Below are 12,524 nucleotides of genomic sequence, written 5' to 3' on the forward strand. Positions count from 1 at the left end.
TTTATATTTATACCTCTGTGATATGAATTATGCATATGCATATATTAGCAAGCTCTCTGCCTTTCTCTTCTATTAAGGTTTGGGCTGGTCCCATGGGAACTCATTATCTACAGTGAGTTTCACCAGGGCTTGATGTGACTCTACCAGAATTGTTATTGTATTGGACCTTCCCAGAAAGATTGCGATACTTTTCCCAGACACCTCCAGTTCAATTCAGTGTTGACTATTTAATTGTCTAATAGAAGTGAGCCTATTTCCCACCAAGCCAAAAATAGTGAAATTGAATTATCAGGAATATCACCGGGTTGTCGATTTTTTTTCCAGACAGACAGAGCCATTAAACCAGCACTTGGACGAGGACTGTTGGAACAATTTCAGAGTTGTTCCTTCCCCTGGCAATCCGCTTCAACTTACTTTTCTGTTTTCAAAGCAGGTTTTGATTTTGCCTTTTTTTTTTTTTCTAAGTGTCTCGGGATGGCAACTTTGCCAACATCGGCACTGATGCAGGAGATGAAAAGCAGCCCACAGTTCAGTCAGTGTATCCCGTTCAGCGCCAGATGCCCTGCTTAGGGGCTGAAAGGCGGTGGAGAAAGCTCGTGCACCAGCACCACCGTGCTTCACCCCACCAAGGCAGTGGGGTGCAGGAGGCCACAACGCCCCTCACACACCAGTAAAGCTGCGGGCCACACCAGCAGCGCTTCTGGTGCGGATTTCCCCACGGCCGGGCCCTCAGCTGGGGAGCCGTTGGGCGCGAGGCGCCGTTGGGCCTGAGGCGCCGTTGGGCGCGAGGAGCCGCGGGCCGCGCCCCTGGGCCACGGTGCCCCCCGCGCTGAGGAGCTGCCGGCAGGTGGGCCTTTTCCCACTCCCACGCCGCGTGGCAGCCTCCTGCCACGGGATTTCATGGCTTTTCGGTGAATTTATCCCCCTCGTGAGGCCGCCCGGCGCGCCAGGCTGGGCCGTCCCGCAGGGAGGTCGGGGTAGAACGCTGAGGTGGCGCCCCGCGCGGGACCTAGCCGCCCTCTGCCGGCCGGCGCGGGAAGAGTGGCGGGAGCCCGCGCCTGCCCCGGACCGCGGGGAGGGAGGCCGGGCGGGGTGCAAGTGATGATGTGTGGCGGATCACCAGCAGGCGGGTGAAGAGATGGGGAAGAAGCGCAGCTCCCGCCCCAGGAGCCCTGTCCTCTGTGACTTGAGCACCCCCGCGCCCCGCCTCGGAGGGCTGGAGCCCCCTTCAGCTGCGGTGTCGGCACGGCCCCAGCCCCGGTCGGTGCTCCCGCACCCTCCGCACAGCACACGCGGCTCCCAGGAGAGCCTTGGTGTCTTAGAAGAAAGCCGGGCTGCCCGGCTGCCTTCCCGGAGAAGGAAAAGCAACCTGCGGGGCTGGCTTGCCTCCAAGTTGTAAACTTAAAAAATTAAGACACAAACTCAGCACGGTCACGGCGGAGCCCAGCGCCGGGTCCCGTAAAACGGCTGCACCTGGAGGCGGCTCGGGGAAGGTGCGGACAGGGTGAGCGACCCCAGCGAGCCCTCCCCGGAGTGCCAAGCGCCCGGCCCGGCCGCGGCAGCCCGGGCGGTCCGGGCTGGAGGAGTTTTCCTCTCCTCCCCGAAAAGGAGGAGGTGGGAAGCTGGGAGGGAGGGCGGCGGAGGCTGCTCCGGGCAGCGCAGGGGGCTGCGGGTAGCTGGCGGGCACGGCTGCTGGGCAGCGGGACGGGGCAGCGGTCTCCCTGCAGCGGCCGGGGGAGACTTGTCGCTCTGGGGGTCGGTAAGGGAGAACCAGGTCGAAGGCGTCCCCATGCGGGGACGTTCTGCGGGAGGGGATCATCCTTGGCTTTGTATTCTTTTAAAAGTAAAACGTCCGCCCTGTCTTCCTGAGCAGAGGCGAACGGGAGGGCCCCGAGGAGAGGAGGCTGGAGGCGCTTGTGTCCCCCGGGCTCAGGTGGCAGGAGGCTGCAGCGAGAGGAACCCGAGCCCCCCAGACCCCACAGCTCTCACCGCCACCGAGCGCGGTCGGGGTGAGCCCGCCCTGCCTGCCGCAGCCCGGGGGGCGGCTCCTGCCGCCGGTGCCGCCGCTGCTGCTGCTGGCGGGAGCCCCACCGGCAGCCTCTCGCCGTGGCATTTGGGCGGGCGGCAGGGGGGGCTACCCACCCCGGAGGGGCTGAGCGGGCGGCGGCCCCGGCCTGCGTCAGAGTTGTGCAAACACCGCCGCGGCGGCCGCCGCTATTTAAGGGGCCGAGGCTGAGTCGCCCCTAAGTTCCCTCCCTGCCTGAGCACACAAACGGGCCTCGCTCCCTCCTCGGGTCCGACCTCGGGAAGGCGCAGCGGAAAGGTAGGAAGGACCCGTCACCCCTCCTCTGACTGCATCTCTGCTGGTGGGGGGACGACGCGGGATGGGGGTGGCTGGCGCTTACCTGTGCGGCGGCTCTGAAGGCATGCCGCCTTTTGCGGGGGGAAACGCACCCGGCTCCGGCGGGGGAAGAGGAATTCAGGCTGCTCTCCACCGGGAGAGGGGTGCCGAAGGGTCGGGTGGGTCGGTCGATCTGTCCCCCAGCGCGGGGCGAGGGTTTGCGGGAGCGGCGGGCTGCCCGGCGGCGCGCCGCCCGCTGCGCCCCCCGCGGGGTGGGGATCGCTGGAGCAATCTGCGAAAGAAACAACTACCGGGGGGTGATGAGATTTTGTGTTTGGAGTCGTTAGAATGTACATGAATCTATACATACGCGTAAAAAAACACAGGTCGGTTGTAAAGATATCTCTGTGGAAAGGACGCAACGCGCCTTTGGTTTCTAAGTGCCAAAAGCCTACGCGGGTACACCGCCAATAACCATGCTGGAGAGACATTTTGGCGTTTTTCATTCATCTCCTAAGAATACTAAAAGAACATATTTTATGCGTTGCAAATGTTTTCTTTCTAGTGTGTATGGTGGGCAAATAAACTTAATTTTCTCCTCTTTTAAAATTAAAATATTATGTTCAGTATGATGTTTAAAAACTTAAACGATTCAAAAATTCTCACATAGATGAGATCATTCATGTATATTTATAACGGAAAATTACCCCTATAGCATTAAGTACGAGGTACCTTGTTTTTCCTAAAAACAGAGTAATTTCCGTGCTTCCAGAAAAATACTATTTCAGGTTATATGAGCAAACAATCTAGTAAAATGACATTGCTTTGTCTCATACTTTTTTAAAAAAGCAGTAAAAAACTTTGTTACACTTGAATTCTTTGTTTTATATAAGGAATAATATTGTTAAGTTGCACATTGTTTGTTGTAGCTTTTAACTAAACAGCTTTTACGATCTCGGCTTTTAGATCAAATGCTTGGGGGAGAGTGGTGTTAGATTTTGTTTTTTCTTTCCTTAGGACAAGTTTTGGCTTGTTCTTTCTGTGTATGATGAGGTGAAACCTCTTGAACACTAAAGTTCAAACCAATGAAGGATTGATAGAGTAAAGGCTCTTTGTAGAACTTGTCAAAGCTGAGTATTTGTAATAACAGCAGGTTTTAGTACAACAGCAAAATACTGTAGTGTTTGAATCCTGAGTTTTTTTACAGAGCTGGATTCATCTCCCTTAAGTTTTAATGAAATACATCTTCCAAAAAAGAAAAGAAATAAGAATTGAGTAGATCTGGGAGATGTAGCACATACCACAGTGATACAATTTTACTCCTTCCAGTGTATCTTCTTCTTATCAAGGGATATTTAACTATTCACGTACATGTTTTCCAACTTAAGACAGATCCCACAGCTACCTGCATATAAAAAAAGCCCAACACAACCCTAGTTTGCTCAGAAACCAGCACCCCAATGGAAGATGGATGTAGAGACAACATACAACCTAGTAAATACGGTCATTTTAACAGCCTATCATTCCTTTTCTCTCCAGCAATGTACAGCGGTGTATGCATCTGTGTGTTCCTTGCTGTGCTCTCAGTGAGCTCTTTCGGACAGCAAACTGTGGGCTCGCACAATGGGAATCCACTGGCTGCTGAGCTCGAGCAGAGCTTGACAGAACATCACCGACACATCCGTGCCCCTTCGTCTGCTGGTCCGCTGAAATCTGTGTCACGGCTGGATGGAAGCATTGACCAGAGAGCAAACATCGGTGCTTTGTTGGCCAAGTATCTCCAGCAAGCCAGAAAAGGTACTGGTTATGGCTTACTTACTGTGCTACTTCTGTGTCAGTGGAATTTCCTGCAGGGATACCTAGATGTTAAGATAACCCTGTCATCATCTAGCATGAATTCCTAGAGAAGACAGGACATAGATTTTGTCTGGTTATTCCTGAAGTAGAGAGTATTCTCTTATTTACTGCAAAATTCTTCCAAAAAATATTTGTACGTAGCAGCCACTGACTGAGAGCTGTGTACAGGTAACTGAAGAAAATGTGACCTACTTGTCAGTTCAGCTTTTATTTTTAACTTACTGTTTTCATAGCCTTATAATTATTTTGGTATTATTTTCAGCATGTTGTATCTCAGATAAAATACAGTAATTGCATTTTCTTCAAACTTTCATTTAGTTAACCTCCTCCCTCCCTTTTTAGACATTAGAATAGTGGGAAAACTTTTCTGACGCTAAATACAGACCAAATGGCTAACCTCATCTCAGCCAAAAAATACCTGTACCAGGGAAATTTTCCGAGTATTGGATTTTCCATGTATTTGGTCCTAGAGGAAATTACAAAAGTGGGAAAGCTTTTGCAAGATCAGAACTCACATTTATGAACACAATAAGGAAAAGCAGTGATAAGTAAAAGCACATATGCTTCAAAACATGTCAATTCCTGTTAGGTTTTCAGTCGCAAGCAGCCTTGGAACACCATCTTGCAGTTATTTAAAACCTCCATGGCGTTGCATTTGTAACAAGGGTGTGAAGTACCAGTAGAGTAGTGGAATTAAAGGGCTTCGTTCTTATCACATGATTTATCACTGGAGGAAACAATTGTGTTATATACATGAGCTAGCAAGAGAAAGAGTAAAGCTGTCCCTGTTGACATCTTACAGCATATGTTTTACATAGACACAAACATGTGGCGCCTTTGCTACCAGTAAAAATGAAGGATCAAAATAATTTCCCGCTGAAACTCACCCCCAAGAAAACATTTTTCCTTCTCAACTGTATCATTTCTGTATTGCTTTGTATCTCAGTGGAGTAACACCATGGGCAGCCTCATTGCTGTGGCCTTTTGATTACCAACCTCAAAAAAAGCCACTACACAAATCTTGTTTACTTGTGATAGCTTCACTCCAGTCTATCCACTGTACTGCAGGGAAAGAGGACATCTGAGAAGCAAAGAGGGCTTGAGGGAAAGGCAGTAATGAGGATTACCTGGACATGCAGACATTGAGAAATTAATTCACTCCCAGTCTCAGACTGTGCTTAGGATAAAATTCACTTTACATAAGTAAGAGGTTTCTCCTTTCCCGTGTCTCCACGCAACCTTACGCAGATCATTTAACCCTCCCCTCTTGATAGCTTCACTGCTGACCTCTATGCTAGGCATAATCCTATTCTTATTTTTAATGACAGGCTGCAATTGAGAGAAGCCACATGTATTTTATGCATTACATATGCAGCCATACACATTCATCTGTGTACATAGAATATGGCCAAATCAGAAACAACAGAAAAAGAACCACTTTTAATATAGTCTGAGAGACTTCATTTCATGTTACCAATTTGCACAAGATCCATTAAAGAACTTCTAACAGTTCACATAATCTAGTGGAAAGAGACTCCAGATATGAAATTCCACAATTCAGCAAGCGCTACAGTTAAAGCTGTTACTGAGTAAGAATCTTATTGCAGGGGTCTACAAAACAGAATCCTCATTACCTTTCCCCAGTGTAGTCATTGTCACTCACCTGCAAGGAAACCGAACTCCTCATTCTAGTTTATGTAGCCATTATAGTCTCTTAAATATCTGGCTGACATTTCCAATTAGCTTAATCAGATGAAGTGAAAAGAACACTTTGGATTTAATATGTCTTTTTTGGTAACTATTAATATGAGGGAGAATTTCCTGCATACATGTTAATTGACCTACATAATTAACTCTACAAAGTGACCATTAGCAGATAATGGGATTCTTGTCACATGACTAGGCTAGTTGGACTCTGGTTTGTAGATGGACCTGCTAGTTACAGAAGATTCACGGGGACAAACAGTATTTACTTAATTTGTAACAATACATACAGTGCTCCCCATCAAAACACTATAGTCTCATTTAACATAAAGGTTCTGAGCAGTACGTCAGAAATCTCTGCAGAATGATCACATCTACTGTATTAGTCACTTGTAACCTGTCTAAACCGTAAGACTCACTAGAAAATTCCATCTAGGGGGAAAGAGAGTCTGGGCATTTGCTAGTGGTAACACTGATGGCATTCTGGACAACATTTCCAGTTAAAACAGTGAGAGACTTAAATTCTCTCAAGAGGTTAGGGCTAGATGGCAGCCCTGTAGCCAAACAGCTACAATTTTGGATACGTTTGCTGTACATTGATTCTGCAGCACATCTCTGATGGTTTGAGGAAGGGTAATTGAGGTGCTCTTGAGAAATTCATTTTACTGTTTATGACCCCTAGCTTTCAATTAACTTCATCTCCAGGCTTTCAGCATGAACCTGGCACTGTGTAGACAAGACATAGTCAGAGACGCGCACATTTACTGTCCTCTAAGGAGCCCTTGCCCCAGGCCAGACCATAACGGCACCAGGGGAGCCATTACAGCCCACAGGTCACTGCAGGCTCAGAAGTCTCTTAAGTACCAGCAACTGAGAGATGGTTCTGCGCCGTATTAGCCCTGCTTGGTTATAGCGCCAAGAAGCCATTTTCGTCAACTTAATTACATATTTTGAATTATGAATGTGAGTTTCATGGGGTTTGAGCGTTTAACAATCAACAAATATTCTTTCCTAGAGATAATTTTTTTTTTTTGCCATTTTGTTTTAGGTAAATGTCTAAAACATGGCTGGTTTCATTTTTTGATACCTTTAACTCTCTTACCCCTCTGCAACGACAAACAAAACAATGCAGTTGTTTCTGTTTTTAATGGATCATGTTAATTATAAATCATTACGTGAGGAAAACCCTGAAATATAAAAGCACAGAGTCACCAAGGGTTTCTTCAAAATACGAACCGTAAGGCAGCAATTGTGTAGATTTGGATTTGTGGGGTTTGATTTGGGCTGCTTTTCCTTTTTGATCAGTTCAAGTATTCCTCAAGCCTCAGTCTGCATTGAATACTGGTATACTGAATCTGTTCCTTCCTCACTCAAGGCTTAAGATCAATCTAATTATTGGCATATGTCAATTTTGGCTGTTTTCAGGGAGCACAGAGAGAAGTAATTTACCTTTCCCTGCATTTCTACTTACATAATATGATGATGTCAAAACAGAGGATGACGTCCTATTTTTTAAAGCCTCAATTCTCCTTGCAAATAATTTGCATCTCTTTGATGCCTTAAGCAAGGATGACAGAAAGGCCAAGGCAAGATCAGAGATCAGCATCCAGCCCTGCTGTGGAAGGAATTACAAAAGCTTTGGATACGCAATGAAAATAGCGCTGACATAATAATAAGCCCTGTATAGTTCCAGCAATAGACATCTCTAGCTATAAATTCCAGACACAACTTTCTCCATTTCAGGACTATTCTCACTTTTCCACAAAACCTGGGATTCATAACCCTGCCTTGCTTATTCCTGAATTTGCTCTGCAAGAGCCTTACATTTAAGGCTCTTCAAGCAACACAGGACTGTGGCGGAGTCCTGTCACAGCCCCGAGTCTGCTCTCAAGCAAAGTTATTTTTTGCCTCTAGAGCAATTCTCCCAATACCAGCAAGCCAGGGCATGGCCTGATAGGAGGAGTGAGAAATGGTTTGGACTTTCCAGTGAAATAGGAAGGAAAAAGGAGAAACGCACCCATATTCCTTCCTAGCAGCTATTTATTTTACAATACAGATCTATTTATTTTACAATAGAAACCCAAGCCACTTTCAGGACATTACCCATAACATTTCTATGATGTTTTCCCCAATGACGTAACAGTGGCATTACATGGTCTGTATTAAGTCACAGTTTCAACTATTGCAGACATCTGCTAATGAGTACAAAACAGATCAGAAAATGGATGAACCTGAAAAGTATGTCCACTTACTCTCTGCTCTCCCAAACACTTTTCTTTAGGTCCCTCTGGAAGGCTCTCAGTTATGGGAAACAGGGTACAGAGCATTGATCCTACGCACAGGATAAATGACAGAGACTACATGGGCTGGATGGATTTTGGACGCCGCAGTGCTGAAGAATACGAGTACTCCTCCTAAAGAACAGCAACCTATAGCAACAGAAAAAAAAATCACACTCCCATGTCTGTACAGAAAGAGAAAAATTAATTTGTTGTCCTCTTCGAATCAGTGTTTTAAAATATATCATGTATTTGATGTAAATTTGTCTGTAAGACTATACAATGCAATATATACATATGCAGAATTTTCCAGAAAATGTTTTCTTTCTTTTGTGGTTTCTCATACACTGATATTAAAATGATTTCACTTATCCCTTTTTGTCCTGTCACCACATGTTGCTGGATGTCTTACTGTGCAGAGGCAGGAAAATGCCTTCGTTCTGCAATGTAAATATATTCCATGTGCTGAGCAGTCAGACAAACGAGCCACTTTTTAGAGAAATCTTGTGACAGTCCCAGTAGCTGTGCACTCTTAAGAGGAACTTGTCCAAATATAAACACAACAGCACAATACTGCCAGAAAAGGCCAGCTACCTTCATGGTGACCCCGTTTGTAAAGGACTGAGTTACATGCCAAATGCATGTGTTTGTAGCGAATAGTCAACAGTGCTAAAACGGAAAGAGGAATGACACCAACATGTTTCACCTTCCTGGCTTATTTATTTTATGTTGTCAACTAAATGTGAAAGTTCTGCTGGTGGCTGCAAATCACGGAATAAACAGAGCATTCCCTGCCCTGTGGTGGGGCAAGCGTTCAGTTGGGGAGGGGGTGAGGAGGGTTCCCTGCAAGGAGCAGACGATGGTCCCTGGGAAAGGAGGACAAGGCATCACAGCGGCCCAGTCATGGTGTGCTAAAAGGGAACAGGTCTCTCCCAAGTACCACAGAGGCAGCCTGAGTTAGCCATCGCCCACCGGTGCCAGCAGAAGGAGCGGGATTGTGCCCAGACTGTGCCTGGCACAGAGCAAGGCAGTGAGCCCCGCGCTCAGAGCCAGGTGGGGGTCCCTGCTTGTGCTAAACCAGCACCCTGGGGACCCCGTCCAGCCTGTCCCCATGCAGCCGTTCCCTGCAAAAGGTGTTTTACTCACACTCTCCTACTCCCCTGACAAGGTCTCCTCCTTAGCAGCTGGTTCTCACCGCTAAGGAATTCCCTGAACTGAAAAAGGAAGTAATTTTGCGTTGCATAATTCACAAATTTTCTCCTGAATACATACATTAATAAGACAAGGAATGTGTTTTTCACATGCTGAAAAGCAGGTGCCCGCCAAAGGAAAGAGGCAGGTGAATATCTCTAAATATCTTTCTACAGAGCAGTTAATAGGCAAAAACAATGCATAAAAAGTAATAGAAATCAAAATATTTGTACTAAACCGAAATTCTACCAAAAGCAAGACAACTGGGAAACAAAACAAAATGGCTATGCCGAGGGCTGAACACAAAAAAAACATTTTGAGGAGTTGTTCCCAGCAGGAGCTGGGAGAGCAGGCAGCGCCACAGAAACTGGCAGGGAAAGGGACACTTCAGCAAACAGAGACAGGGAATTCTCTTCTCTAGTGACACCAAACCTCTCTTTTTGTGGATCTCATCTTGGAAAGTGGAACCGCTTTTCTGCATGAACTTTTCTTCCTCTCAAGCGACTTCCAGTCAACCAGTTCCCCGGCCACCTAGTCTGCCGTTTCTCAGTTCCTTTCCAAACATAACGAGTCTCTAAACACCTGAATTATCTTCTTAGTTTTGAGTATTGCTCACAGAAAAACAGCCCAAAGTTCCCAATTTTTTTTTCTAAACTTTCAACCAATTAATCTTTTTCTTTTTTAATTGAGGAAAATACAAATTAATCTAAAATTGCACACATTCCCCACCAAAGTGGTGTTTCTTTACAAGTAAGCTGGGAGAAAACTGACCTTCTACTTTACTGTCTTTTAATGACAGGAACATTGAAACACTATTTAAAAATGCTTCTATCCTTATTGAAGGATGCAATATTATACTATTGGGGAGGGGCTGGGAGTGGGTGTTGTTACACATCCAGCCTTATTGCTGGGGAATGTTGTCATTAGAAACAACGCACAGAAGTGGTTTCACAAGCCTGCTGCTCACAAGGCTCCCACGTAAGAGGAGCCCCACGGCCCCGTCCTCTGCCCTGCAAAAGCTCCTGCCCTGCGAGCGAGACCATGGTCCCTGGGGGGAGCTGGGGGGGACTTCACTGCCCTCCCAGTTACCAGGGCTGGGACTTTCTGTATCCCCAATAGGTGAATAACGGCAAAGGTGCCATTCCCAGGCACATAATAAGGCAATTGCAGTGATCATCAAGGTAAGAGGAACTGTTGCTCCAGATGGACACAGCAGTTCCCAGAGGCGAGAGGGAGCTGGCTGTGAGCAGCTCAGCAACATCCTCTTCCTCCTAAAAACATGAGTCACCTCCTCCTCTGGGAGCAAAATAAATTCCCAAGATGGGAAGAGGTTGTTGTAAAGGCCGCTGAGACACCATTCAGCTCCCAGCTGACCTGGAGGTGCTAATCGGAGCTAAACAGGGAGGGCGGCAAATTCGGGAAAGTCAAGCAACCCTGGTGGCTGCAATGCTCCTCCCAGGGGCACGAGTGAAGCCACCCTCCAGGTGGCTCTGCTTTAGCCCAAGGGAGAGAGCCGCCTCCGGGCTGGAGCCCCGGCAGCAGCTGGGTATGAGCCCCTCAGGTCCAGCAAAGGCTTTGGGCTGAGAAGTGCCCTGCAACGGGCACAAACTTGAACGTAGGAAGTTCCATCTTAACATGAGGAGGAACTTCTTTACTTTGAGGGTGGCAGAGCACTGGCACAGGCTGCCCAGAGAGGTGGTGGAGTCTCCCACTCTGGAGATACTCAAAACCCGCCTGGATGCCATCCTGTGCAACCTGCTGTAAGTGACCCTGCAGGGGCAGGGGGGTTGGACTAGATGATCTCCTGAGGTCCCTTCCAACCCTGACCATTCTGCGATTCTGTGAGATCTGGGCACATGCGGCAGCGCGTTGGCACAACCTCCTGGTGCCTGTCTGGGAGGTGAGTATCGCGGCACTGCCAACACTCTGACATTTAATTTAGCTTTGCTCGAATGCATCTTTGTGGAAGCGCGTGCACAGAGGCTAAATGAACACCGACAAAATAGCAAATCAATACCTTTTTGCATTTAAAGACAGTTTATTTTCTCCGTGCACTTGATTCAATTAGTTCTGTTCCAGCTTTATTAACTTAATTTCAAAACAGGTGCTGGGCAAATCCCCGTCAACAGAGCAGCTCACTGCAAACTCCAGGGAAACGAGCAGGGAAGAGCCCGTGGCTCTGCCCGTGCAGGGCCATGAACATGACAGCCAGGAAAGGAGGGTGGAAGCAGCAAGTGCTCCTCCTGGGAGTGAGGGGAGACCCAAGCAGCCCCCCAAGAGGCAGGGAGTGCCCACGACCTGGGAAAGGGCAGCTCTCCCCGGGAGCTGGGGCAGCATGTGGGTTCTGAACGGTCTTCTCTGCGCCGGTATTTCAAACAGGAACGCATGCGGATCCTGCTCTGCTCTCCCAGGCTTTGCTGCATCACCGGCCCCTCCATCCTCGCCGCACATGGGGCAGCAGCCAGGATGCGCCTTGGGGACACATCTCAGCCAGATGTTCCCAGCTGCAGCCCATCTCTGCGCGTTTCAGTGAGCTCCAGTTACCCAAGTGCAAACCAGGCGGTCCCTCTCCATGGCCCCGAGCGGAGGAATTTGCAAGTTGGAGAAAATGCGAACATTACAATGTCGTAGCAGAGCTGTGAAAGGCTTTTCTGTATGTTTGATTTTTGTATCCCCCGAGTTTCATTAAAATTCTCTTAAAGAAAGAAAAAAATCTGGCTGTGGGCTTGTTAAAGCTTTAATCATTCCTAAGTGCCTGTGTCAACTGAACTGCAATTGGATCCAGCACAGCTTGAAGCCTATTTCAGCAGGACAAAAATCTCTATAATCTTTTAATTACAAACATCATCGACTTGTTGAGTATATGCCATTCTCCCATGAAAGCCCACTGCCCACATTACAGCTAAGGACGTTGCTAAACACCAATAACTTTCAGGCCTTTTAAATAATTTTTCTTCCCATTCTGCGGTCTCAATTGACTTGTTAACTGAATTAAAGCGGGTCTGAGTGGCACCCAGCGAGATGCCTTAGCAGAGCTCAACCATGCTAATTCTTCAATGTCAGTACAAGCTACGGGCAGCGGATCCTGTCTGTACCAGAGGAAGGCAGGATGCACCACACTGACATTGCTGGACTTTCCAATTTGATGTGGG

The 12,524-nt window shown here is 47.6% G+C and overlaps 1 protein-coding gene across 1 annotated transcript; it reads left to right on the plus strand.

Moving 5' to 3' along the window:
* Nucleotides 1–3,882: 3,882 nt before the first annotated feature.
* Nucleotides 3,883–8,535, plus strand: CCK (cholecystokinin; the record flags this gene model as incomplete). Its single annotated transcript, XM_082499389.1, has 2 exons — nucleotides 3,883–4,138; nucleotides 8,184–8,535. The coding sequence occupies 2 exons, from the start codon at nucleotides 3,883–3,885 to the stop codon at nucleotides 8,318–8,320; spliced, it is 393 nt and encodes a 130-aa protein (XP_082355515.1). The 3' UTR covers nucleotides 8,321–8,535.
* Between the last annotated feature and the right edge of the window lie 3,989 nt (nucleotides 8,536–12,524).

The sequence above is a fragment of the Vanellus vanellus genome, assembly GCF_965231255.1.
Source record: "Vanellus vanellus genome assembly, chromosome: 2".
Classification (NCBI taxonomy): domain Eukaryota; kingdom Metazoa; phylum Chordata; class Aves; order Charadriiformes; family Charadriidae; genus Vanellus; species Vanellus vanellus.